Raw genomic sequence first — 22,679 nt, 5'->3', positions numbered from 1 at the left:
ATTATATCTCAATAAAACTGGGGGGAAATATTTATTAAAAGGCTTTGAAGTTTTTCAAATTTATTTACTTATTTTTGGCTGCACTGGGTCTTCATTGCTTTTCTTGGGCTTTCTCTAGTTGGAGTGAGCAGGGGCTACTGTCCATTGCAGGGTATAGGCTTTTCATTGTGGTGGCCTCTCTTGCAGTGTACAGGCTTCTCAATGTGGTGGCTTCCCTTATTGCCCAGCACAGGCTTTAGGTGCTCAGGCTCAGTAGCTGCAGCTCGTGGGCTCTAGAGTATGGGCTCAGTAGTTGTGGCACATGGGCGTAGTTGCTCATGGCATGTGGAATCTTCCTTCCTGAACCACAGATCAAACCCGAATCCCCTGCATTGGCAGTGAATTCTTATCCACTGTGCCACTAGGGAAGTCCAAAAAGCTTTGAATTTTAAAACAAACTACTATCTGAACACCTTCTAAGCATGCTGACCTTTTAAACATGTTATTTTTTTAGCCAACAATACTCTTTCTCCCACTCTCCAAACAGCTAGTTTCTCTGGTAAAATGCTAACTACTCAGAAAGGCCATATCCGACCACAGTTCATGCTGCTGCTGCTGCTGCTAAGTCACTTCAGTCGTGTCTGACTCTGTGTGACCGCATAGACGGCAGCCCACCAGGCTCCGCCATCCCTGGGATTCTCCAGGCAAGAACACTGGAGTGGGTTGCCATTTCCCTCTCCAATGCATGAAAGTGAAAAGTGAAAGTGAAGTTGCTCAGTCGTGTCCGACTCTTCACGACCCCATGGACTGCAGCCTACCAGGCTCCTCCATCCATGGGATTTTCCCGGCAAGAGTACTGGAGTGGGTTGCCATTGCCTTCTCTGACCACAGTTCATAGCCATTCTTAAATCATGAGTGGAGTTTAATTGCCATTTAAAATACCTTCAAATTAATAACACTTTGATTTGGCATTAAACCAAAATGCGATTATGTAAGCAGAAAGCACAGGAACAGTAACAGAGTATACATGTTATTAGTGAAGCAAATATTTCTCCCTGGAAGAATAAATGCATTCCACACTTTGCAAAGGAACTCAGACACCAAAATGACCTAGAAAGAAAAATACCCACAAAAGATGAAACTGTTGTGTTTTGATATAAAGATATATGCAAAAGGATAGTTGATCATACATAAAGGAAGTTAGTGCTAGCATCAAAATGTACAAATGCATGACTGAGTCTTGGAATAAATTCCAGAAACAACCAAGTAGCACTCTTTTTAACATCATTTTATTTATTTATTTGTGGCCATGCTGGATCTTTGTTACTTTGTGCACTTTGTTACTTTCTCTCAGTGCGGCTAGTAGGGGCTACTCTTGGCTTCAGTCTCAGTGCAGCTGGCTTCTCACTGTGATAGCTTCTCTTGTTTTGGAGCATGGGATATAGGGCAGTCAGGCTTCAGTAGTTGCGGCTCCCTGGCTCTAGAGCACAGGCTCAATAGTTGTAGTGCATAGATCATTGTTCCAAGGCATGTGGGATCTTCCAGGATTAGGCTCGAACCCAGAGGTCCTACACCAGTAGGTGACTGCATCACTGAGCCACCAGCGAAGCCCAGTATCACTCTTAAGAATGCTGCATCATTCACAGCCTTGACAACAGTGATATATGGAAAAACAGCAGTTATCAGCAACTGACTGAGAAACTGAATGTTAAGATATATTATGAGAGCTTTTATATATGTGTGCATCACATGCACAAGAGTGATATATGATACAAATGTTTGGAAAAGTCAAAGTTCTATGATAATAACAAAACAGAAAATCTAAATGATAAATCAGGATAGTCTCATATTTTATTTTCTTGTGCTACAGCTTACAATTGAAGGTATCTTAAATTCAATTAAAGACACATCTAATAGAAATACTAGAGGGAGAGCATTGAGTAGGGAAAGGCAATTTTTGAAACCATAATGGTTGACAATATTCTAGACTTGATGAAATGCGTGAATCTTTTGGCTGAGGAATACAAAAATTCCATGAACAGGATAAATAAAACCAAATCCACACCATACATGGTAGAAAGAGTAAAGAATTCTACAGACCAAGGTAAAACATAAGAAGCAACTAAAAAGAAATGCTGTAAACAAAGGAAAAAACAAAGGGAATATTTATAATAGGGAGATGATTAATATATGAAATGCTTTTAATCAATAAAAAAAGTTTAATAGAAAAAATATAAACATGTAATGGTCAAGAATTGTATGAAAGATATCCAATTTGCGCCAGTCTTTTAATATGCAAATTGAAATTTCCACACAAATGAGCCCAGATTTAAAAATTAGATTGCTAATAACTAAAGTCAGAAAAATTAGGGGCAAGGAGCATGCTCATAGTCTTGGCTGGAATGTAATTTACAATCTTTTAGAAGTCAACTTAGTGAACATTTATCAAAAATTTAATGCGTATGCTCCTCTATCCAGCAATACTACTTCAAGGAGTTGCCCGAATTACAAGAGATTGGCAGTTAGGTTAGGTTACATTTGTAGGATATGATGCCATCTTTTTAAGAGGTGCTGATAAACAAAACATGAACCTAGCATAAAATTAAACATACTTTAGTAAGCACTTTGCTCTATTCTTTATGGCATGAACTCATTTTTGTTTTTTTAAATATATAAACTTGTAGAGGAAAAAAAACTTAGAAAGTTACATACAATAAATGATATCAATTTGTTTGTAGGTGGCGGAAGAGGTTTAAGAGCTGGTGGTGAGGAGCTAACTGTCGGTTTTTTTAATCATTAACTGTACCTCCCTTAAAGCACCTACACTCTTCAGGCTACAAGGTGGCTTTTCTTCCTAAAGAGTCGGACAAACTGATAAGACTGAGCACACAGGCTGGATTTACGTTTCACTCAGGGCTGTAAATTTTCTACCCCTCAAGCGGGAGGCTGAGGAGGCACCAGAGTCGCCGCTCATCGACCATTCCCGCCAAGTCTAGGACTGATTTTCACACTCACAGGGACTCCTCTAACGGGTGCCGTAACAAGACAAAAAGGCCAGGACTCCAGCGCACGCCTATCTGCGGGGCCTCCGAAACGCTCCGCCCCTGCCCCGCCCCCATACCCGCATCCTCCAATGGATGTTCGGGGTGGGGCGGGTTTCGTGCAGTGCAGGGACAGGACTGGCTCTACAGTCTCTCCGCCCAGGCAGCGGGAGGGCAGCGTGATGACGTATCAACAAGGGGCGCGGGGGCGTAGCGCGCGCTAGCAGACGCGGCAGTATTAAACGGCTGCAGGCGCGGCGAGTTGTTAGTGGCTTCCTTCGTCTTAGGCGCTCGTAGTCGTGTTCCGCCTCTCGCTCTCATCCTGTGAAGCCTAAGCCGGCTACACCTTCCTCACTCCTTCTACCTGTAGCCGTGTCATTGCGACTCCGCCATCATGTTCGAGGCGCGCCTGGTCCAGGGCTCCATCTTGAAGAAGGTGCTGGAAGCGCTTAAGGATCTCATCAACGAGGCCTGCTGGGACATCAGCTCAAGTGGCGTGAACCTGCAGAGCATGGACTCGTCTCATGTCTCCTTGGTGCAGCTAACCCTTCGCTCCGAGGGCTTCGACACTTACCGCTGCGACCGCAACTTGGCCATGGGCGTGAACCTCACCAGGTGAGCTCCAAAGCCTCGGGCATCCGGGCCTTGGTCCACTCCTACGTCTGGCTCTTGGCGGGAGCTCCTACGAGCCGGGCCCTCATTGGCTGGCGTGGGCCATCTGCGTCTTCTCATTGGCCTGCTGCGGAGTGAGGGTGGTGGCGGGACCCAGCAGAGCGCGCGGTTTGCAAAGCCCGCGCTGGCTGCAGCGCGAACAGCGAACCGGCTGTTTTCCGCGCCAAAGTCACAAAGCGGGTGGTGGCGGGAAAATGATGGACTTTGCGGTGCCAGGAAAAGACTGTTGCAGAACGCTTTGGTCATTAAGTGCAGGCGGCTTGGACGAGAAACCTTGGTCCTGGTTGACTTTATAGTGTATCCTAGTTCTGTCACCCTATCTAGGGACCAGAGTATTTCTTTTTTTACTGCAAAGTTGCGGTGAGCACCGTAAGATCCTGGACTTGATAACTTTCTCCAGGGCAGTGGCGTTCAACTTTTGAAATACACATATTTAAATCTTAAAGCTTATGATAAATACCATGTTGACAGCTTAAAGCATATGATAAATAGCCATAGTACATGCAGTGTACTTTAATAGGTGTATTAGGTCATTTTTAAAGATAGTTGGCCCGATAATTTACTTCACCCACCATAAGGGATTTGAAATTCATAAAATATTGTTCTTTTATTTATATCCAGAAGTGAAATTGCTCTTGGTATGTTGTGGGCCTTTGGGATATAAATACTGCCAGATTGCATTCCAAAATGCCTGGACCGGCTTGCATATCCCCCGTGCAGTACGTTTTCCTAACTCCCCAGTCTGACAGATGGCGTACTGGTTAAGGGTTTCCCTGGTGGCTTACTGGTAAAGCATCCCTTTGCCAATGCAGGAGATGAGGGTTCGTTCCCTGGGTAGAGAAGATCCCCTGGAGAAAGAAATGGCAACCCACTCCAGTATTCTTGCCTGGGAAATCTCATGGACAGAGGACCTTGATAGGCTACAATCCAGGAGGTTGCAAAAGGGTCGAACACCACTTGAGGTCTAAACTACAGCAGCTAAATGGTTAAAAATGGTAACTCCTGATTTTAATTCCATTAGAAAACTAACGATCTTGAGAAGCTGGTGTTGATTTAAAACCCTTTGTCTTCTCTGTTCTAGCATGTCCAAAATACTAAAATGTGCTGGCAATGAAGACATCATTACCTTACGGGCTGAAGATAATGCAGACACCTTGGCACTAGTATTTGAAGCTCCAAGTAAGTTTACCCTTCTACTGAGTTACGGTAGAGGAAACTAAAATGCAGTGTCAGTATTTCCCAAGTCTGATGATTGTAAAATATACCTCTTAGTTTTAAACTTACATGTTTTTCTTCAAATTTGCTTTCTTTTGGTAGATCAGGAAAAGGTTTCAGACTATGAAATGAAGTTAATGGATTTAGATGTTGAACAACTTGGAATTCCAGTGAGTATCAGAAGTTTCTGATTGAGCATGCTGTACACAGTCATGATAGTTATATAACATATATCTATATAATAACTTAAAGCCTACTTTCTAACAGAACTTTTCTATATATCTGCTCATGAATATTCCAGAATAGGGTATTTAGACTGACATATTTGTCATTTTATTAAATTATGGTATTGTACAGTGGCTCATTGCTTTGAATTCATTGCTGCCAAGGACATATTTGCATTAACCCCTGCATCTTTTAAAAAAAATTATTATTCCTAGAGTGCTTGATTTTTATTGAGAGGAGATTTATCAACATCAAAAGATGTGTTCAGATGTTTACAATGCCTAACATGCTCTTGTTTTGGAAAGCAAACCTATTTGCGCTGTTAGCATTTGTATGCCATATCCTAATGTCTTCTTGATTTAGACCTCCTATAGAGTGATAGGTGGAGGCTCTTGTTCCCTGGATAGTGCATTTACTTTTAAAAGTTTTAAGTTCTAATTGGTTTCTTAGTGTGATTATTCTTATACTTTTTTATATCTGCATTTTTTTTAGTAGAATGTTAAGAAATTGCACAATGAGTGATATTTCAGAGTAATCAGAAAATCTTGAATTCTGAGTTCTTGGTTAGATGTTGAATCTTCAGGAAGTGAGGGTGCCAAATCTTTCATTTCCATGACCTTTACATTTCTTTGTTTTATAGGAACAGGAGTATAGCTGTGTAGTAAAGATGCCTTCTGGTGAATTTGCACGTATATGCCGAGATCTCAGTCATATTGGAGATGCTGTTGTAATTTCCTGTGCAAAAGATGGAGTGAAATTTTCTGCAAGTGGAGAACTTGGAAATGGAAATATTAAGTTGTCACAGACAAGTAATGTTGATAAAGAGGAGGAAGCTGTAAGTAGTTTTTTTTTTTTTTTGTAAGTAGTTTTTAAGTAAATAAAATACTTTGAAGAATTAAACTAGATTATGTCCTGGTCTGCTAAGGCTACTATAACAAAATACCATAGACTGAGTGGCTTATAAACAACAAAAGTTTATTATTCACAGTTCTGAAGCTGGCAGATTTGGTGTCTGACTAGGGCCTGCTTCTTGGTTTAAGAAATCAGCAGCCTCCTTACCTGGTGAAAGGGGTAGGGAAGTTCTCTGGGGTCTCTAAATGGCACTAATCCCATTCATGAGGGCTCTACCTTCCTAACCTAAGCATCTCCCAAAGTCCCCTCCAATACCATCGTACTGGAAATTTGGTTTTAATGTGAATTTGATGTGGGGTGGACACAAACATTCAGTCCATAGCAAGGTAATTGCTAAGATTAAAGAAAGCTCTAAAGAAAAACAATTTTCATTTTCTTTTTTTTTTTTTACAATTTGCATTTTCAAGTAACTGATTTGTGAGAATTAAAAGACACTTTTGAAATCTGCAACTGATCTATAAATGCCATCTTACTTAAATTTGTGAGAAGGGAATGCAAATTCAGTGCAGCCTTTATAAACTACAGAACAATGTGTTTGTGTATCAGTCCCACACATACTCTTAATATGATTGGAAGGCTACCTTTGACTTTCTGCGGGTATTTACTATGTTTTTACCAAATAATTGAGCAACTCAATAAAAGGAAAATCTAGCTCTTAAGTAATCCTTATATATTAACTTTTAAATAAAGAGTTTAAATATATATATGTAATAAATATGTATTAGTAACAAAATTCCAGGAGCTAATTCTTTTATTCTAAATTACATCTCATTTCCTTGCCAATCTTGATTTTTCTTTTTCTCTCAATAGTTCAGTAGTTAGGACTCCATGTTTTCACTGATGAGGGTATGTGTTCAATCCCTGGTCTGGGAACTAAGATCTTGCAAGCTGTGAGGCACAGCCAGAAATTTTAAAAGTTCACACATGAATATCTTACTGTTACTATAGTATAAACATTTTATGACATCTAAGAAAATTAATGTTAAGGAATTTTTCAGTGTTCCTGCTTCCCTTGTTATTTCAGTTTATTTGAATCAAGATTTTTAATACGGTCCATACATTACAGTTCACTGGGATGTGCTCTTCAGGTTTCTTTTAATCCATTGTTAATCCAGTTTGTTTCCCTTTCTCCATTATAATTTCATTTGTTGAAGAAACTAAGTCATTTGTTGTCAAATTTCCCAAAGTCTGGATTTTGCTCACTGAGTTCCTTATGTCAGTTAATATGTTTTTCAGATCCTTTTTCTGATAGATACAGCTCTAGGGGCTTGATGATTTTCAAGGTGTTGTGTTTGGAGGTGGGAGAAGGAGAATATTTTATAGATAGTGGTGTGTCCCTCTATAGGAGACATGAGATATTTGGATATCTTTGTGATTTATCAGCCATAGTAAATTTTGTCTATAATCATTAAGTCATTAGGGTTTGCAGAATTGTAATATATTAATATATTTTGTTCCTTTATTTATTAGCTGATTATTTGTTAATGTATACTATAAATGAATGGATTGCAGTTTTCTTAATGTCGTTCAGTATAATGAATCTTGTGTTTTCTCCCTAAGGTTACCATAGAGATGAATGAACCAGTTCAGCTAACTTTTGCACTGAGGTACCTGAACTTCTTTACAAAAGCCACTCCACTCTCTCCTACAGTAACACTCAGTATGTCTGCAGATGTACCCCTTGGTAAGATAATAAACTTGTTGAATCTTGGTTTTGTAGGTGGTGTATGTGGTACTTCTCAATAATTAACTATGTTCTCCTGTTTTCTTTCAGTTGTAGAGTATAAAATTGCTGATATGGGACATTTAAAGTACTATTTGGCTCCCAAGATCGAGGATGAAGAAGGATCTTAGACATTCTTAAAATTCAAAGAAATAAAACTAAGCTCTTTGAGAACTGCTTCTAAGATGCCAGCACACACTTAAGTCTTTTTTGTCTTTGTACCTCTGAATACATATTGTAGATACTGTTTTCTGTAAATAATTTTTTTTTCTCCATCATCTACAACTTGTTTAAAGAAAAGTCCAAAGTCAAATCTGGTCTTGTTAACCGAGTAATACTTCTGCGTTACCTAGGAATAATCCTTATAGTTTTTATAAACAAGAGTTTTGATCCTAAATGTGTTTTAAGTATCATTTTCAATTTAAATAAAAGTCATTTGAATTTAAGCATCACAGGACATTGCCTTCATTTGGACTACAATGATTGCAGGTATCCTAAACAAGTTACAGTTCAAGCAACTCTTTCATGTAACAGCTCTATTTTTTCAGTCTAAAGTATTCCGAATACAGCGAGTATTTTGGGGTGATTAATTTGCCAAACTAACTTTGGTATTCTGACTTGAGCTCAAGAAATGAAAAGAGAGTAGAACACATATAATACTTAGTATTAGCAGAAACTAACACTTTACAGAAGCTTAATGTTTGTAAAGTTCAGTGGCCTTTATAAGGCCACTTATAGCATTGTGGTAGGGAAGTGTTTTTTTAGCCTAGGGAGTCTTGGAAGTGTTAGCAGATCTGTGATAGGTCCCAAGAAGTATGTTTGTGCAAAAATAGTTTTTCTAGTGTAAGTAGACTTTTGGGAGGGGCAAGGGGGACTTATTCCCCTGAAGGATGAAAATAGTTTCCATGGGTGTCGGGAGTCAACCAAGAAAGGGAAAAAGGCCCAGCAGTAATTGTGCTACAAAGTCACATATTACATTCTAGTTATCCGGTGGTAGAACTCACTGTATCCAGTAGATAAATTATCTTCCGGGCGTGTTGGGGAAGGAGACTGACAGCAGAGGGCCTGGTGGAAGTTTTTGGAGTGAAAAAAATATTTTATCTACACTGTGGTGATGTCTCCACTGCATTTGTCAAAAAAACTAACCCAATTGTACTTTATTATATGTAAATTATACTTTAATAAAGCTTGACATTTTAAGCTTTATGTATTGCAAAATGTCCCTTGTGGGCAGGCCTCTTAATGGAGCATGGCCTGAAGATGTGCAGGAAACAAGCACGAGAATGCAGGGTGCTACTGGAGAGCAGTGGGTGAGGTAGACGGCGGCAGAGACTGCTGCGCAGAGCCCGGGTAAGGCGGCCTTCCCTGGGCATACGGAGACCTGACAGCTCCAGCTTTCTGGAGCTTCATCAGCTCGGCTTCCGCGTTTCGCAGCGCCACTGAGCTCTCTACACTGCCCGGGCGGCCGGAAAGAAACACGTGGCCGGGCAGCCCTGGGCCTGACTGTGACCCAGGCGGCGCCGCTGCCTAGGAACCCACCGGCCCCGGCGGAAGTGGCGGACAGCCAGCCCGGACCGCAGAGCCTTAGAAAACCGCACGGGGCGCGCTCCGCTTGCGGAGCCCTAAGACCCGACGCCTTCTGCGGGCCGCTGGAAAGAAGGCGGGCTTGAAACCGGAGCAAGTAGAATGAGAAGGCGTCGCCCCATTGACGCCACATCCGGCCCGTAGCCTCCTAAACACACGCCATTTCCGGCGTCCAGCCGGTCGAGGAGCGGTGGCAGTTGGGGGAGGCCTCCAGCTGCCAACCGTGAGCGAGCTGTCGGCGCTCGGGCCTCGGATTAGGCGTGTGTGCTCGCTGGGCGGGAGCGGAAGCGGAAGCGCTCGCCTCAGGCTTGCGGCGCGGCCCAGACTGCGTTCTCCGCCGGTCAAGGCTGGAGTCCTCGGTGTGGAGCATTCACCCTCCCGGGGCACGGCTGGCCGCTTTCCTGAAACCAGATTTTTTCCATCTAAATTCACGTCGGTTCTTATTTCTCCTGGCTGGGTCTGTAAGCGGACGGGGAGGTAGTGTGGAGAGGCCCGTAGTGCGAAGCTGTGTGCTAAGTGCTTTTCTGATGCTTTAAAAATTCTTGCAACATTCAAGTGCTGAAGAAATTTTGGGATTCCGGTGAGGCTGGTAAAAAAGCCTGTTGGGCAGGTACTCAGAAAACATTGCTTTACGTTTTTCCTTTTCCCTGTTTTAGAATTCTTACTCAGCTACCAATAAGCAGTCGTCTGGTGTTCCTCACGCCATGCCCATTTTTATATTTTGATGCAGTGTATGAATAGTTAATGACAGTATGTAAACTTTTTTAAAGACTGATACAAATCACAGGTGATTAAATGCTCTCAAAACTCCCCACTTATTGGTAGTTTGGACTTAAAGTTTTATAGAATTAAATTTAGATTATCGTGTAATCAGGATCACAACACTTAAAAACATAATTTTTGACATAATTTGATCTAACCATTCTTGAAAAGCTTATAAGAAAGCACACTCATTATTTTTTCAGTACTTGATTTCTGCATCATTACAAAATTACTAAAACGGAACAGGAGCGTTTAGCACCAGTTCCTTTATAATGCTAATTAGGTTGACTGCAGGCCACTTAAAACAGCTTATTAATATTCAGAATTAAGTATATATAAAGCGCTTAGATATGTTTCACTTCTAGAAATCAAGTAACTTCATGATCAAAATAGGTTTACTTGTTTACTTGTTTCATTCGCATAACTTTGTGATTTTATGGAGGAAAAGTACACGAATTACAAATGTTTTTCAATTTAATCTTACCTACTGTCTTTTAAGCTGGTGAGGTAATAGCCACGATTTCATTATGGGAGTCAACTTTGACTAGTTTGAACAAAAACCAGAGTTTTTTTGTTTTGTTTTTGATGTAGCTGAAGAAGTAACCTGGAAAGTGAAATTGCTACTTGCAGTGCTTGGGGTGAAGCAGTGCATTCATGCTCAGTCATTTCAGTCCTGTTGGACTCTTTGCGAACCCATGAACTGTAGCCTGCCAGGCTCCTCTGTTCATGAGAGTCTCCAGGCAAGAATACTGGAGTGGGTTGCGTGCCCTCTTCCAAGGGAATCTTACCAACCCAGGGACTGAACCTGGGTCTCCTCCATTGGACTCTACCACTGAGCCAACTGGGAAGCCCTCTGGGGTGGAGCAGAGAGACAGGCAAATCAGAGGACACTGGTATAATACTGGTAGCCAGTAGCTTATCCAAATGTACAAGAACTTTTACAGAACTTTAGTGTTAAACGGATGATATCCATCAGAGGGAAATAGGCAAAATGCTGATGTGAATGTATTTCATTTCCCACCCTCCTCTGCCCTAGTGAAATAAGAGAATCACTTGAGTATATGCTTCTCTTGCTTTTTCTGGAAGTCGGGACAGGGGGACAGGCAGTACTGTAGCAGAATGGTTGAAAAGTCAGATGGATCTAAGTGACCACTGTTTCACCTACTCTCTTATGACTTTGAAAAAACTAGGAAACAGAGAAACATTAATGGAAAAATAAATATGAAGTCTGGTTCTTGGCAAATGTCTTGATTCTTATTCTACCAGGAGAAACTAGAGGAGAGGCATAATGAGAATGTTTTCATGTCAAAGGAATATCAGGCTCTAAGAGCAATGGAGCTTCAGTCGCCAATTGCTAGTATAACATGGCAGCCCGGAACTCCAGTGTATATAACAAACACATTGTTGTAGCCTGCAAACAATAATACTTTTCTTTGTTTTCATACTGTAGCTGTGTCAGCGTGTTATGATGCCGTCTCGTACCAACCTGGCTACTGGAATTCCCAGTAGCAAAGTGAAATACTCAAGACTCTCTAGTACAGATGATGGCTATATTGACCTTCAGGTAAATGCAGAAAGAACCTAATGACGTTAGCTGGCTCTGTTGATGCTGAGTTAGCAGGGAGACCTTCCAGGTTTTGCTGATTGTTCCTAGGGATTAGAGGGAGAGGCAGGAAAGAAACTGCTGACTCTTTCAGCCATAGCCTGCAGAAAAAGGGACCTTGGCAGATTAGTTTCAAACCAATATAAATATTGTCCATTTCTGAGAAATTTTAGTTGTGATGCCAGAGTCCAATAGTTGCAAATTTTATTTAGTTTATCTGGAAATAATCAGATTATTTTTTGTTAAGTAGAATTTTTTAAAGACTATGTTACCAGTTTGTTTACACTTCAGTCAAAACCAGTTCATCTTTTAAGGGAGAAACTCACTGCTAAAGCCAGCAGATTGTGGGAATCTTCCTTCTTTCCTGATGTCATGAGATCCAATTTATTAAAGGTATTCTTTGTGGCAAACAGTAAGTAAAACAGAGAATATTTTTTAAATGTGTGTCCTTCCTGATCATTGTTTATAAAGTACTTAAGGGTGTAGCATCTCCTTTTGCCCACTTCCCTTTAGACTAGACTATTTTAGGTGGAACTAGGATCAAAGAAGTAGCAGGAACCCATCCTTTTAAATAAGTAACAGTATAAAGAAGTCAATTATTCTTTGTACTTTTGGGACCCACACTTGAAGGAGAGAGATTTTTTTTTATAAAACAGGTTGGAAAAGCTTCCAGTCAGTTTGGTCATACACAAACAGGAGCCAAACCTTAGAAATTTGTCTTTGAATGTTAACCTTGAGTTGAACTTGTTAATAAGGCAGGTTACTTGCTCTGTGGGGCAGCAACTAATGCTTCAGAAAAAATTGTTTTTAAAACCTTTGACCAGATGCCAACTTAACTTTGAATGCCAGAAATCATTTTTTTCTTTCTTACTTTTCCAGAGCTTAATGTTCACTCTTAATCCCTGTAGATTAGTACAGCCTTCCATGTGCAAAGGCATGTTTATTAAAAACATGTGTAACATGAAGTGTCCTGTTTTTGTAAGAAAATGATTTTTTTAGCAGTACAATGAGTGGTCTGTGGAATGAGACTAGAACTAGAAAAAATAACATTCTGCTGGGATTTCCTTACTCAAGTTATTGTTAGAGCAGTAACTGGAACTTCATCTCCTGCAGTCCTTTTCCTTTCTTTCCCAGAGCTGCACTGGGTGGTAGGGCTTATTCAAGACACACTTAGATTGATTCTTCATATCCTCCCTGCCTTAAAGTATCAGTCCTGGTATATTCATAACGCTCTTCCTTGTCTTTTTTTGTTTGTTTCTCTTCCAGTTTAAGAAAAGCCCTCCTAAGATCCCATATAAGGCCATTGCGCTTGCTACAGTGCTGTTTTTGATTGGCGCCTTTCTCATTATCATAGGCTCCCTCCTGCTGGCAGGCTATATCAGCAAAGGGGTAAGCTGAGGGGCTTGTGGGATTTCCATAAGATGTTTAAAATGTGAGCCACTCTGTTGTCTTGTATGTAGTACAGCATATTTCACCAGAAAGAAGAAAAGGTTGTTTTTGTTTTGTTTTTAAGATTTTGTTCTCAGATAACAAGATGTTTCTTCCTTTGAGCCTCAACAAACTTCTCCCACAGTTCCTATGAGGTGGGTATGGCAGGTGGGCAAATTTTCCCTTTGAGATGTGGGCAGTTTTCCTACCATCATAGTTTGGAACGGTACAGCTGAGTCTAGTACTGAGGATTCCTGAGTGGTAAAGTTTATAACTGGAGTGGGATGCTATTATTGTAACTTTGCAATGCCACAGACATACAACTGTAGTTAGTGTTTGGGCAAAAGCAGTGAGGCTTGTATAGGTCTGGGGCCACTGACCAAGCCAAGACTTTTGGCTCATGGACCAGATCTTTCTTAAATTGGATTTGAAGTTCCTATTGAGCTTCAGTATGATACCTTAGAAACCTAAAGTAGATTTTGGTGATTCTCTCTCTTGGATTGTATAGTAGTGGTAGTGTTAGTCGCTCAGTCGTGTCCAACTCTTTGTGACCTCATGGACTGTAGCCCTCCAGGCTGTTCTGTCTGGGGATTTCTCCAGGGGATTTTCCCAACCCAGAGATTGAACCGGGGTTTCCTTCATTGTAGGCAGATTCTCTACCATCTGAACCACCAGGGAAGCCCAAGACAGATGCTTATACACAGCATGTAAACTAATATTGACCATAGTTCACATCTGATCTTCAACACACACCAGACCAGGGGATGATGGTCATATTGCTTTGTATAGGGAACACAGCAAAGAGCTAAAACTCTGGGCATCTTGGAATTAGGAATAGTAGACTGTCACAATAAAATGGCTGCATATGGCTTTTGAGATGTATATAAATTTGCTTTAGCTGTGTAGCAATTTGTCTTTAGCTATTTTAAAAGTATTATGTGGCTACCAGAGGCTTACTTAGTGCTGTCTAAATTTGAACATTGAACTTCAGGACTGCCTTCAGTTAACTTTATTAATGATGTAAAAGTTGAGAATGGAGGTGAGATCACACCTTGTGTGATTTATAAAAGACTACTTTATAAGTAAAGATAAAGGTATTAACTAAGAAAATCAGTTATTAGATTGGTTTGGTTTGGGGTTTTTTCACTTCTTATTGCAGACATTTCAAATAAAACAGAAGCAGATGAAATAACATAATGAACCCACAGTACATATCCACAGCTGAACATCAACAGTTAGTGACCTTTTGTTTCATCTATACCCCCAACTTTTTTTCCTATGTATACTAAAGCAAATACCAGATTTACATTTGCTGGTAAATTATTTTAAGTGTGCATCGTCAGTATGCATCTCTAACAGTTTTTACCTAAATCTAGGGGTATTGTCTTAATACAATTTACCTTGTTTTTCTAGTCCCCTTTTTCTTGCGCACTGATAAATTTAGGAACTTGCTTAGATTTAGATCTACTTTAGTTTTGTTTTAGAAAGAATATTTCATAGGGATGCTGTGTGTTTGCTATTACACATGGGTTCTCAAAGCCTTTAATAGTTTTCTTGCCTTCTGGCTCAGTACATTATCCCAGGCCCATCTGTATATTCCCTGTCCCACAACTTTTAAACAGCCATTTCACTAAGGAGCTCTGGTTTCTTTATGGGAAGTAGATTTAGAGCTCACAAACTGGGCATTAATGATGCCGTTACTATTGGTTTTCCTTTTTTCCAGGCTTTTTCAGAGACAGAATTAGGAAATAAGTACCCTTTAGAAAACAAGAACATATTGTATAGACATTGACCTGACCAAAAAGTTCTTTTGGGTTTTTCCAAAACATCTTACAAAAAACCTAAATGAACTTTTTGGCCAATCCAATATGTCATAATAGCTGTAGTATTAGATATTTCCCATGCAAGTGTAAGATTACAGTTTGAACTTAATTTCTTTGCTTGTAGGTATGTATGTGTATCCCAATGATATTGAAATAATTTCTTCATGCCTTATTTGACATTAAATAGTTTAAAAGTAATTGGAGAAGGAAATGGCAACCCACTCCAGTATTCTTGCCTGGAGAATCCCAGGGACAGAGGAGCCTGGTGGGCTGCCATCTGTGGGGTCGCACAGAGTTGGATGCAACTTAGCAGCAGCAGCAGCAGTTTAAAAGTAATAGCAGTTTAATGCTAAGTAAAAGAAGGCTGAATGCACTGTAAGTTTTCTTAGCAACTCTTTTAATCCTTAGGATATATCTCCTTAGGGATGTACAGTCGAAATCCAGAAAAAAATAAACAGAAAAGTAGAAAATGTAAAATAAGATAATAGAAATAGCACCAAGTATGTCAGTTGTGAAAGTTGTAGACCATCATTTTTAATGTTCAAATAATCCCCTTCAAGTTCTCTTCCTTTGGTTTTAAGCTTGCTTTTATTGTCATTGTGTGCCAGCTGAGGCTACTTGCTTTACATGTATCAATCACCTCATTTAATTTCCACTATAACCATGTGAGGTAAATAATCCTATTTCAGTTTTGAATGAAGCAGCCTGTCAGTATATCAATACATTGCATGTATAGCTCTGTTAAAAGCAGATCTTCATAGATTGTGTTGTGGTGGTTTAGTCGTTCAGTTGTGTCCGACTATTGTGACCCAATGGACAGTAGCCTGCCAGAATCCATGGGATTCTCCAGGCAAGAATACTGGAGTGGGTTGCCATTTTCTTCTCCAGGGGATCTTCCCAACCCAGGAATCAAACCTGGGTCTCCTGCATTGCAGGCAGATTCTTTACCAACTGAGCTATGAGGGAAACCCAGATTGTGTCATAATAAGGGACAAAAAACAAGGCACAGAGTTTGGTATATTCACAACTAAAAACTTTAAAGGAGTAAAAGTTAGCCAAAATATCTGTGAATGAACATGAATAATTTCTTTATAATTTTAGTACTTTGCAATTTTTCTGCAATTGTTAAAGAGACAAAGAGATGTAAACCTTTTCTCTTGGTAGTGTACTTCCCAAAGCTCTGAAAAGTATATGATAACTGATTTATGAATTGGACCCATGACTTTATTTTAAATTTTAATAATTTGCATGTAGTAATGTTTGCTTCCTTCTGCCACCAGGGGGCAGACCGGGCTGTTCCTGTCCTGATCATTGGCATCCTGGTGTTCCTGCCAGGATTTTACCACCTGCGCATCGCCTACTATGCATCCAAAGGCTACCGGGGATACTCCTACGATGACATTCCAGACTTTGATGACTAGCACCCACCCCAGTCCTGAAGAAAAGAGTCACAGATGGAACTGAGCCCAGCTTTAAGACATTGAGCAGAAACTATGACTACGGGCTAAGGAGTTCTGCAGTTTGCAGATGTTAACAAAACTGGCCAAATTTTATGGGTCCATCCTGAAAGATGTTAACTAAGCTCACAAGTAACTGTCATTCGGGCATTCTCTTATTTTTCATTTTCTGGCCCTGGCAAAAAGCTCCTGACAAAAGTTTTTCTGTATGAATATGCATCATGGGAGAAGAGCAGTATTAATTGTATGGGAAAGTGGGAGGTTGTTCTGTAGTGGAAAGTGTTCTGCCACCACCCTTTTTAGAGTTGAGGATTCTTTTAAATAGTCCTCATGGTCAGAATGTTCTTATAGCAAATGGAAAAATGTGATATGTCAGATTTCTTATTACTAAGAAATTTATTTTGAAAATATCTTAAGTGTCTTCTCCCCATACTGTTTAACTTTGTGTTCTAGTGGAAGACCTTGGTACAATCAAATATCATTGTGGTGCATCTATATTTTTCACTTGGTTTCTTATTAACAACAACCAGAAATTTTTTAAACCTCAAAGCAAATCTTCAAAATGTAAACACTTTTCTCTGTACACCAATCCTTGGCCAGCTCTGATCTGGCTCACTGATAGGTTGGCCAGCATATGATTTGGATCATTCTGTCCTGTGTAGATCAAGATGTTCTTATATCATACCTTTTGGTTGTTTCCTAAGGAAAAAATGTAGACGAATGGTTATTATTTAGAGTTTATAACCCTGTTAGCACTTTGTATTAATGTCATTCTGCTGAAGATATTAAGAATTGGCCTGGATCTCAGAGGACTGAACTGCCTTAGCTTGATCTGCCTCCTAGCTTGCAAAAAATGACTTGTATTCAAAAGAAATTAAAATGTCAAAATCTAAATCCTAGACTTAAAAATTAATTTTAACCTATTTTAGAAAACAGTTTAATGATTATATGTCTTTGATCCCAATCCCCAGGGCAACCTTCAGTTTCGGTTAACTAGCATTGTGGTTACTTTGCTTTCTAGTCATTGTTTTATTCTGAAGTCAGAGCTATGGTTTTTCCAGTAGTCATGTATGGATGTGAGAGTTGAACTGTAAAGAAAGCTGAGCACTGAAGAATTGATGTTTTTGAACTGTGGTGTTGGAGAAGACTCTTGAGAATCCCTTGGACTGCAAGGAGATCCAACCAGTCAATCTTACAGGAAATCAGCCTGAATGTTCATTGGAAGGACTGATGCTGAAGCTGAAACTCCAGTATTTTGGCCACCTGATGCGAAGAACCAACTCATTGGAAAAGACCCTGATGCTGGGAAAGATTGAAGGTGGGAGGAGAAGGGGTTGACAGAGGATGAGTTGGTTGGATGGCATCACTAATGTGATAGACATGAGTTTGAGTAGGCTCCAGGAGTTGGTGATGGACAGGGAAGCCTGGCATGCTGCAGTCCATGGAGTCGCAAAGAGTGGGACACGACTGAGCGACTGAACTGAATGAATGGATTTGGATGATTATAAGGCTGGAAGTGCCATTGGCTGAGATTTGAAGGGCTATAGGTAGAGTAGTGGTATTGGGGAGGATGAGTTCAGCTTCGGATGTATTAAATTTAGATGTCTACTTGACATCCAAGTGGAAATACTGAGTAGGCAATTGCAATATGTAGTTTGGAGTTTGGGAAGGAAGTCAAAACTATAGTTACAAATTTGGGAGTCAGTATTGGGGTGGTATCTAAAAGCTGTTACACCCTCACAGTGGGCACAAATGGGGAAAAATAGTCTAAGACTCAGGAAATGAGGGACAGGGAGAGGGTGACCTGAGGCAGCCACCAAGGTTAGGTGCATTTGGTAATGGGAGAATAGGTTGGGAAGTATAGTAGTCTAAAGTTCCTGGGCTGTGACAGTGAAAAGGTGAGGAAATATATAAAGCTTAGTATCCTTGGCAGTGTTTGCAAAGCTAAGAACCAGAAGGCTTTGGCCAGACTAAATTATTTGGCCATTTTTTAAGGGTAATGATAACTACTAATAAGGGGGAAAAAATTAAAATGGAATGGTGGGGGGAGTAAACAGCCAGTTCCCAAGGTTGTCTAGGTAAGTTTCTTGTATCCCTTTCTAGAAATGTTCTAAGCACTATCTGTATCTGTTTTTCAAAAAAAAAACTGACTCACATTCTATAGTTCTATAACTTTTTTCCCTGCATACTCAGTTTTGTGTATCTTTCTATATCCCAGAGATTAGCCACATTTCTTTTTAATGCCCATCATATGTATAGTTTCCCAAGTTGTGCATGTAGTCATAGGGTCCTAAGAACAGAGACCACAAAAATCAGATTCCTGGAATGGTAGTCATATCTTCAATCCCCTGAGGAGTGGCCTTTGCTATTGTATTTGAACAGTCAGGTTCATAATCTCATAATGTAGTTGAAATTGTTAACAGAAGTATTTTTCATTAAGCCAAAATCAGACTTTATGTAACTATGCAATGACAGTAGTGGTATATTGTGCTTTCTAGAAAACGTATAAACCTCCATAATAATGGTCAGTGTTTCTTGAACGCTTTGCCAAATGTTGTGCCAGGCAATTTCATTACATGTTTCTACTATATTTTAATATTTAGGAAAACCCTGAATTGAGAAAGGTTCTTAGATAAAAAGTTAATATTTGGGACTCATGTTTAAGCAAAGTGTGCCCTAGATTTATAAGGATTTTCTTATTTGCAACAGCAATTATGCCTCTCATTAGTCATTTCCAAGGCTAAAAATCTTCCCCAGTTGTGTCAGCTGTTCTGTTAATATATATGATGGCAGTTTCAGGCCCATTCTCTCTGGATAAGCTTTACCTGGTCTGTGTGCCAGAAGCATGTTGGTTGCTTCCTTTCTGCCAAGAATTTTTAGGTGCTGAGTATTATAGGAAAAGATAAGGCTTAGTCAGTGAGAAGCAGAGGTTGGCCAGAATTGTTTTAAAAATGGAAAAGTTCAGCTGAACCTAATTTGGGGCTTTTCTTGAAAAAAAAAAAAAAAACAATAGATTTTTATTGCTCAGAGACAACCAATTGGAGCAAAATAGTAAGTGAAGCAGCTTTGAGCAGAATTGTCCAATTCACTGCAGTCCCCACCATTGCTTGGTTCCTTTTGTATCAGACCTGTTAGTTTTCTTCATTAAGGGCAAAAAGTGTATCTTACAGTTTCACAAAGTCTAATACAGTGCTTGTGGGCATTTAGGTTTATTGAATGAAGAACCAGTGCATTTCTGCACCAGGGTGCAGTGTTTTGAGGTACAAACAGATGGGCTGGTATTGTTTCATTCAATTTCCTAAATGACCCTCTTCAGCTGCCGGGGAAGCCGGCTGCTCTGTAGACAAGATTTGATACCACCTGGTGAGTCAAGTCTGCCTGACACCCTCTGCTCAGGCCAGTGAGCCCAGTTCACAACCACCTCCAAGTCGCCGCCTCCAGGTTGTGCACAGAGGAGCCTCCATTACTGGTCCAGTGAGGGAGGCAGGTAAGGGACAAGAGCGGCTTTGACTGCTGACCTTCAGAGGGTCATGAACCGAGTCAGTTCAGCTTATTTGGTTTCTCTGTCATCTAAATTCCTATCCTAAGGCTTCTTTCCTGGATTCAGTCCCACAGGCTCCTAGCCTCATGGTGTGTAGTTCAATTATGGTTGAATGCCAGCGTGGGATGGGTATAGACTGTGTCTTATTTGCCGCAAGGTATTGCACAAGTTTCTTCTGGACCCTGGGTTTCCTTATAATGTAGGGATAAACCAGTTCCTACCCCATAGGGTAATTGTGTTGCCGTTTAGTTGCTAAGTCCTGTCCACCTCTTTTGCGACCCCGTGTACTGTAGCCTGCCAGGCTCTTCTGTCCATGGGATTTCCCAGACAATACTGGAGTGGGTTGCCATTTCCTACTCCATGGGATCTTCCCAACCCAGGGATCAAACCCGTGTCTCCTGCATTGACAGGTGGGTTCTTTGTCGCCAAACCACCAGGGAAGCCCAGGGTAATTGTGAGGGTTAAATAAAACAATGTAGAAGGGTGTTTCACACAGCCTGGCACCCACTAAGTGGAAGCTGCTGTTTGAGAGTGAAGACGTTCACTCCTTTGGCTTCAGGGAGTAGTGCTGGGAATGAAGCAGAGAGGAGAGAGCCTATCTGTTATCCCTGAGGCCAGCCTGGGAAAACTGCCGTTCCGTGGTGGAGTGAACCCAGAGCCAGGGGGCAAAGCCAGCATGGCAGTCCTGCCTCCTTCCCTGACAGCTGCCTGTGGGAGGGGGTGAGGAGGTCTCCTGCCCCCACCCTTCTCCAACATATAGCTGCTCTGGTCCTGCTCTCGTTGAACACAAGGGGAAGGGAAGGACCATGGCATCCCACTGTAACCAACACACGGACCGCCAGAGGCCCCGCAAGGAAGGCTGTGCAGCTGAGGTGATGCGGCTGGAGAGCACCATCGAACCACCTCTCCCTAGAGCCTGTGGCCTCTTCCTCCCATGGTCCCTGTTGGACCTCGTTTCTTCCTGCACTTTCACTTCTCAGTCTTGCCCCCTTGTTATTTATTCCAAGTGGGCTCTGTGGACCAGCAGCATCAGCAGTGTCCTAGAGCTTGTTGAGTATGAAGAATCTTGGGCCTGCCCCAGACTTCTAAATCAGAACCTGCATTCCAACAAGACCTCCGGGGAGTCATTGCCTTGTCAGTGCCTGAGGACAACTGATCTGGGGTGTCCCGTGCCCCAGTCCATTCCCTCCCTTTAGGACTGGACCTCCTCTGGTAGTGCCAATAGTTAGGGATAGAGGGTACCCAGGAGGGTAGCCCCTCCTCCATCCACCATTATTCTCTAGCCAAACAGTAACCCCCAGGGTCTTGGGAAAGCTTCACAGAAGTGGTACAGAAAAAATGCAGGACAGCTTTGTGAAGATTCATTTTTGTGAGCAGTGAGAAATCGAAACAGAAAAATTCCCACAGATGGGGAAGGTCCATGGCAGGAGTGGAAGCACACTTTGGTGCTCTGAAGGCCAGGAGACGGGACAACATATACTTTATGACCTAATTAGAGACAGGATGTTTTGTCTTGATGTCTGGGGGAGGCTGACCTGGTGGTTAAGAAATTTACCCTGGGGGAAAAAAAGAATAAATAAACAAAATAAGAAATTTACCCTGAACACTGAGTTGCTGGCTTTCCTCCCTGTCTCCCTGGGTCTCTGATGCCTCCAGTCTTTTCATTGCTGTCACTAACTTGGAAAGAGCCAACTAGAAAATGCTCCAGTCTGGGAGATGAAAGTTCTTGGCCAAGATGCTAATCCTTCAAGAGGGTTTTCTCTTAGATTGATGTCCACTGAGTTTGCTCTGAGATCACCACCCACAGGACCACCATCCCCAAACAACTGAAAAGATGGCAGCAGCAAACTCACCATCACAGCCTAGGAGGGTTTATGGCCTGGCTAAGCTGAGACAATAACTCATCATGGGTGGAAGGGATGACCTTGTGGAGCTGGTGGTTAGTTAGATCTCTCTGGACATAGTTCCCTGCTCCTGCCCCTGGACCATGATCTGAACATTTTAGCTGAGAACTCTAAGTTTTTGCTTGTTGGGGATGTCAGAAAACGACAAGTATTTTCCCTATCTAATGGAGAGTGAAACCACAGTGAGACCAAAAGAGCCATGGAATGATGCTGGCACTAAGTCAAGCTCATTCTGAATACTGACTCAAGGTGGTATTCCATTGTGTTGCTCTCCTGGGTGTTTGCATCCTGCCTCCAAAAAGGAGCCAGGGAGTCTTCTCCTCGTTTCATCTCATTAATTGGTAATAAAGGAAGTTAACTCCTCAAAATACAGAGATACAGATTTTGCAATCTAGAAAAACAAGGCAGGCACAATGTCTGTGAAAGTCACATACAGTGTTGGCAGAGTGAAACCACATTTACTAAGTAAGTCTCAGGTCACCAAAACTTGAAACTTAAGAGTACTTTGGAGGCAAAATATGTCATTACTAAAACAACTCTAACGTTAGCCAGAAAACTAGACCACAAGCTTTGAAAACAAATCTGTCATTTTTTTTTTTTTCTTGGCTGCACCATGTGACTTACAGGATCTTAGTTCCCCAACCAGAGATTGAACCTGGGCCACGGAAGTGAAAGCACTGAGTCTTAACCACTGGACCTCCAGGGAACTCCCAAGTCCACCTTGATACAATTAGGTCTTCCATGAGTCTTATTGGTTAGGGTTAACCTTCATTTTATCTCCAGACTTTGATTTAAATTTGCCTATTAATT

General features: G+C 41.1%; 2 protein-coding genes across 4 annotated transcripts; both read left to right on the top strand.

Moving 5' to 3' along the window:
- Window positions 1-3,217: 3,217 nt before the first annotated feature.
- PCNA (proliferating cell nuclear antigen) lies at window positions 3,218-8,219 on the top strand. The gene is made up of 6 exons (XM_043884903.1): window positions 3,218-3,635; window positions 4,774-4,871; window positions 5,010-5,077; window positions 5,773-5,967; window positions 7,605-7,728; window positions 7,819-8,219. The coding sequence occupies exons 1-6, from the start codon at window positions 3,415-3,417 to the stop codon at window positions 7,896-7,898; spliced, it is 786 nt and encodes a 261-aa protein (XP_043740838.1). The 5' UTR covers window positions 3,218-3,414; the 3' UTR covers window positions 7,899-8,219.
- A 1,321-nt stretch (window positions 8,220-9,540) lies between these two features.
- Window positions 9,541-17,318, top strand: TMEM230 (transmembrane protein 230). Of its 3 annotated transcripts, XM_043884904.1 has the most exons (5): window positions 9,541-9,961; window positions 11,564-11,677; window positions 12,031-12,109; window positions 12,983-13,105; window positions 16,248-17,318. In XM_043884904.1, exons 2-5 carry the CDS (start codon window positions 11,655-11,657, stop codon window positions 16,386-16,388), a joined length of 366 nt encoding a protein of 121 aa, XP_043740839.1. In that variant the 5' UTR covers window positions 9,541-9,961; window positions 11,564-11,654; the 3' UTR covers window positions 16,389-17,318. The 3 variants fall into 3 exon arrangements, with proteins under 3 accessions (XP_043740839.1, XP_043740841.1, XP_043740840.1); XM_043884906.1 differs by lacking the exon at window positions 12,031-12,109 and having other exon boundaries at window positions 9,546-9,783; XM_043884905.1 differs by lacking the exon at window positions 12,031-12,109 and having other exon boundaries at window positions 9,551-9,961.
- Window positions 17,319-22,679: the final 5,361 nt, after the last annotated feature.

The sequence above is a fragment of the Cervus elaphus genome, chromosome 23, assembly GCF_910594005.1.
Source record: "Cervus elaphus chromosome 23, mCerEla1.1, whole genome shotgun sequence".
Lineage (NCBI taxonomy): Eukaryota > Metazoa > Chordata > Mammalia > Artiodactyla > Cervidae > Cervus > Cervus elaphus.
Note: the sequence above shows the minus strand (reverse complement) of the source record. Positions and strands in the feature narration are given on the sequence as shown.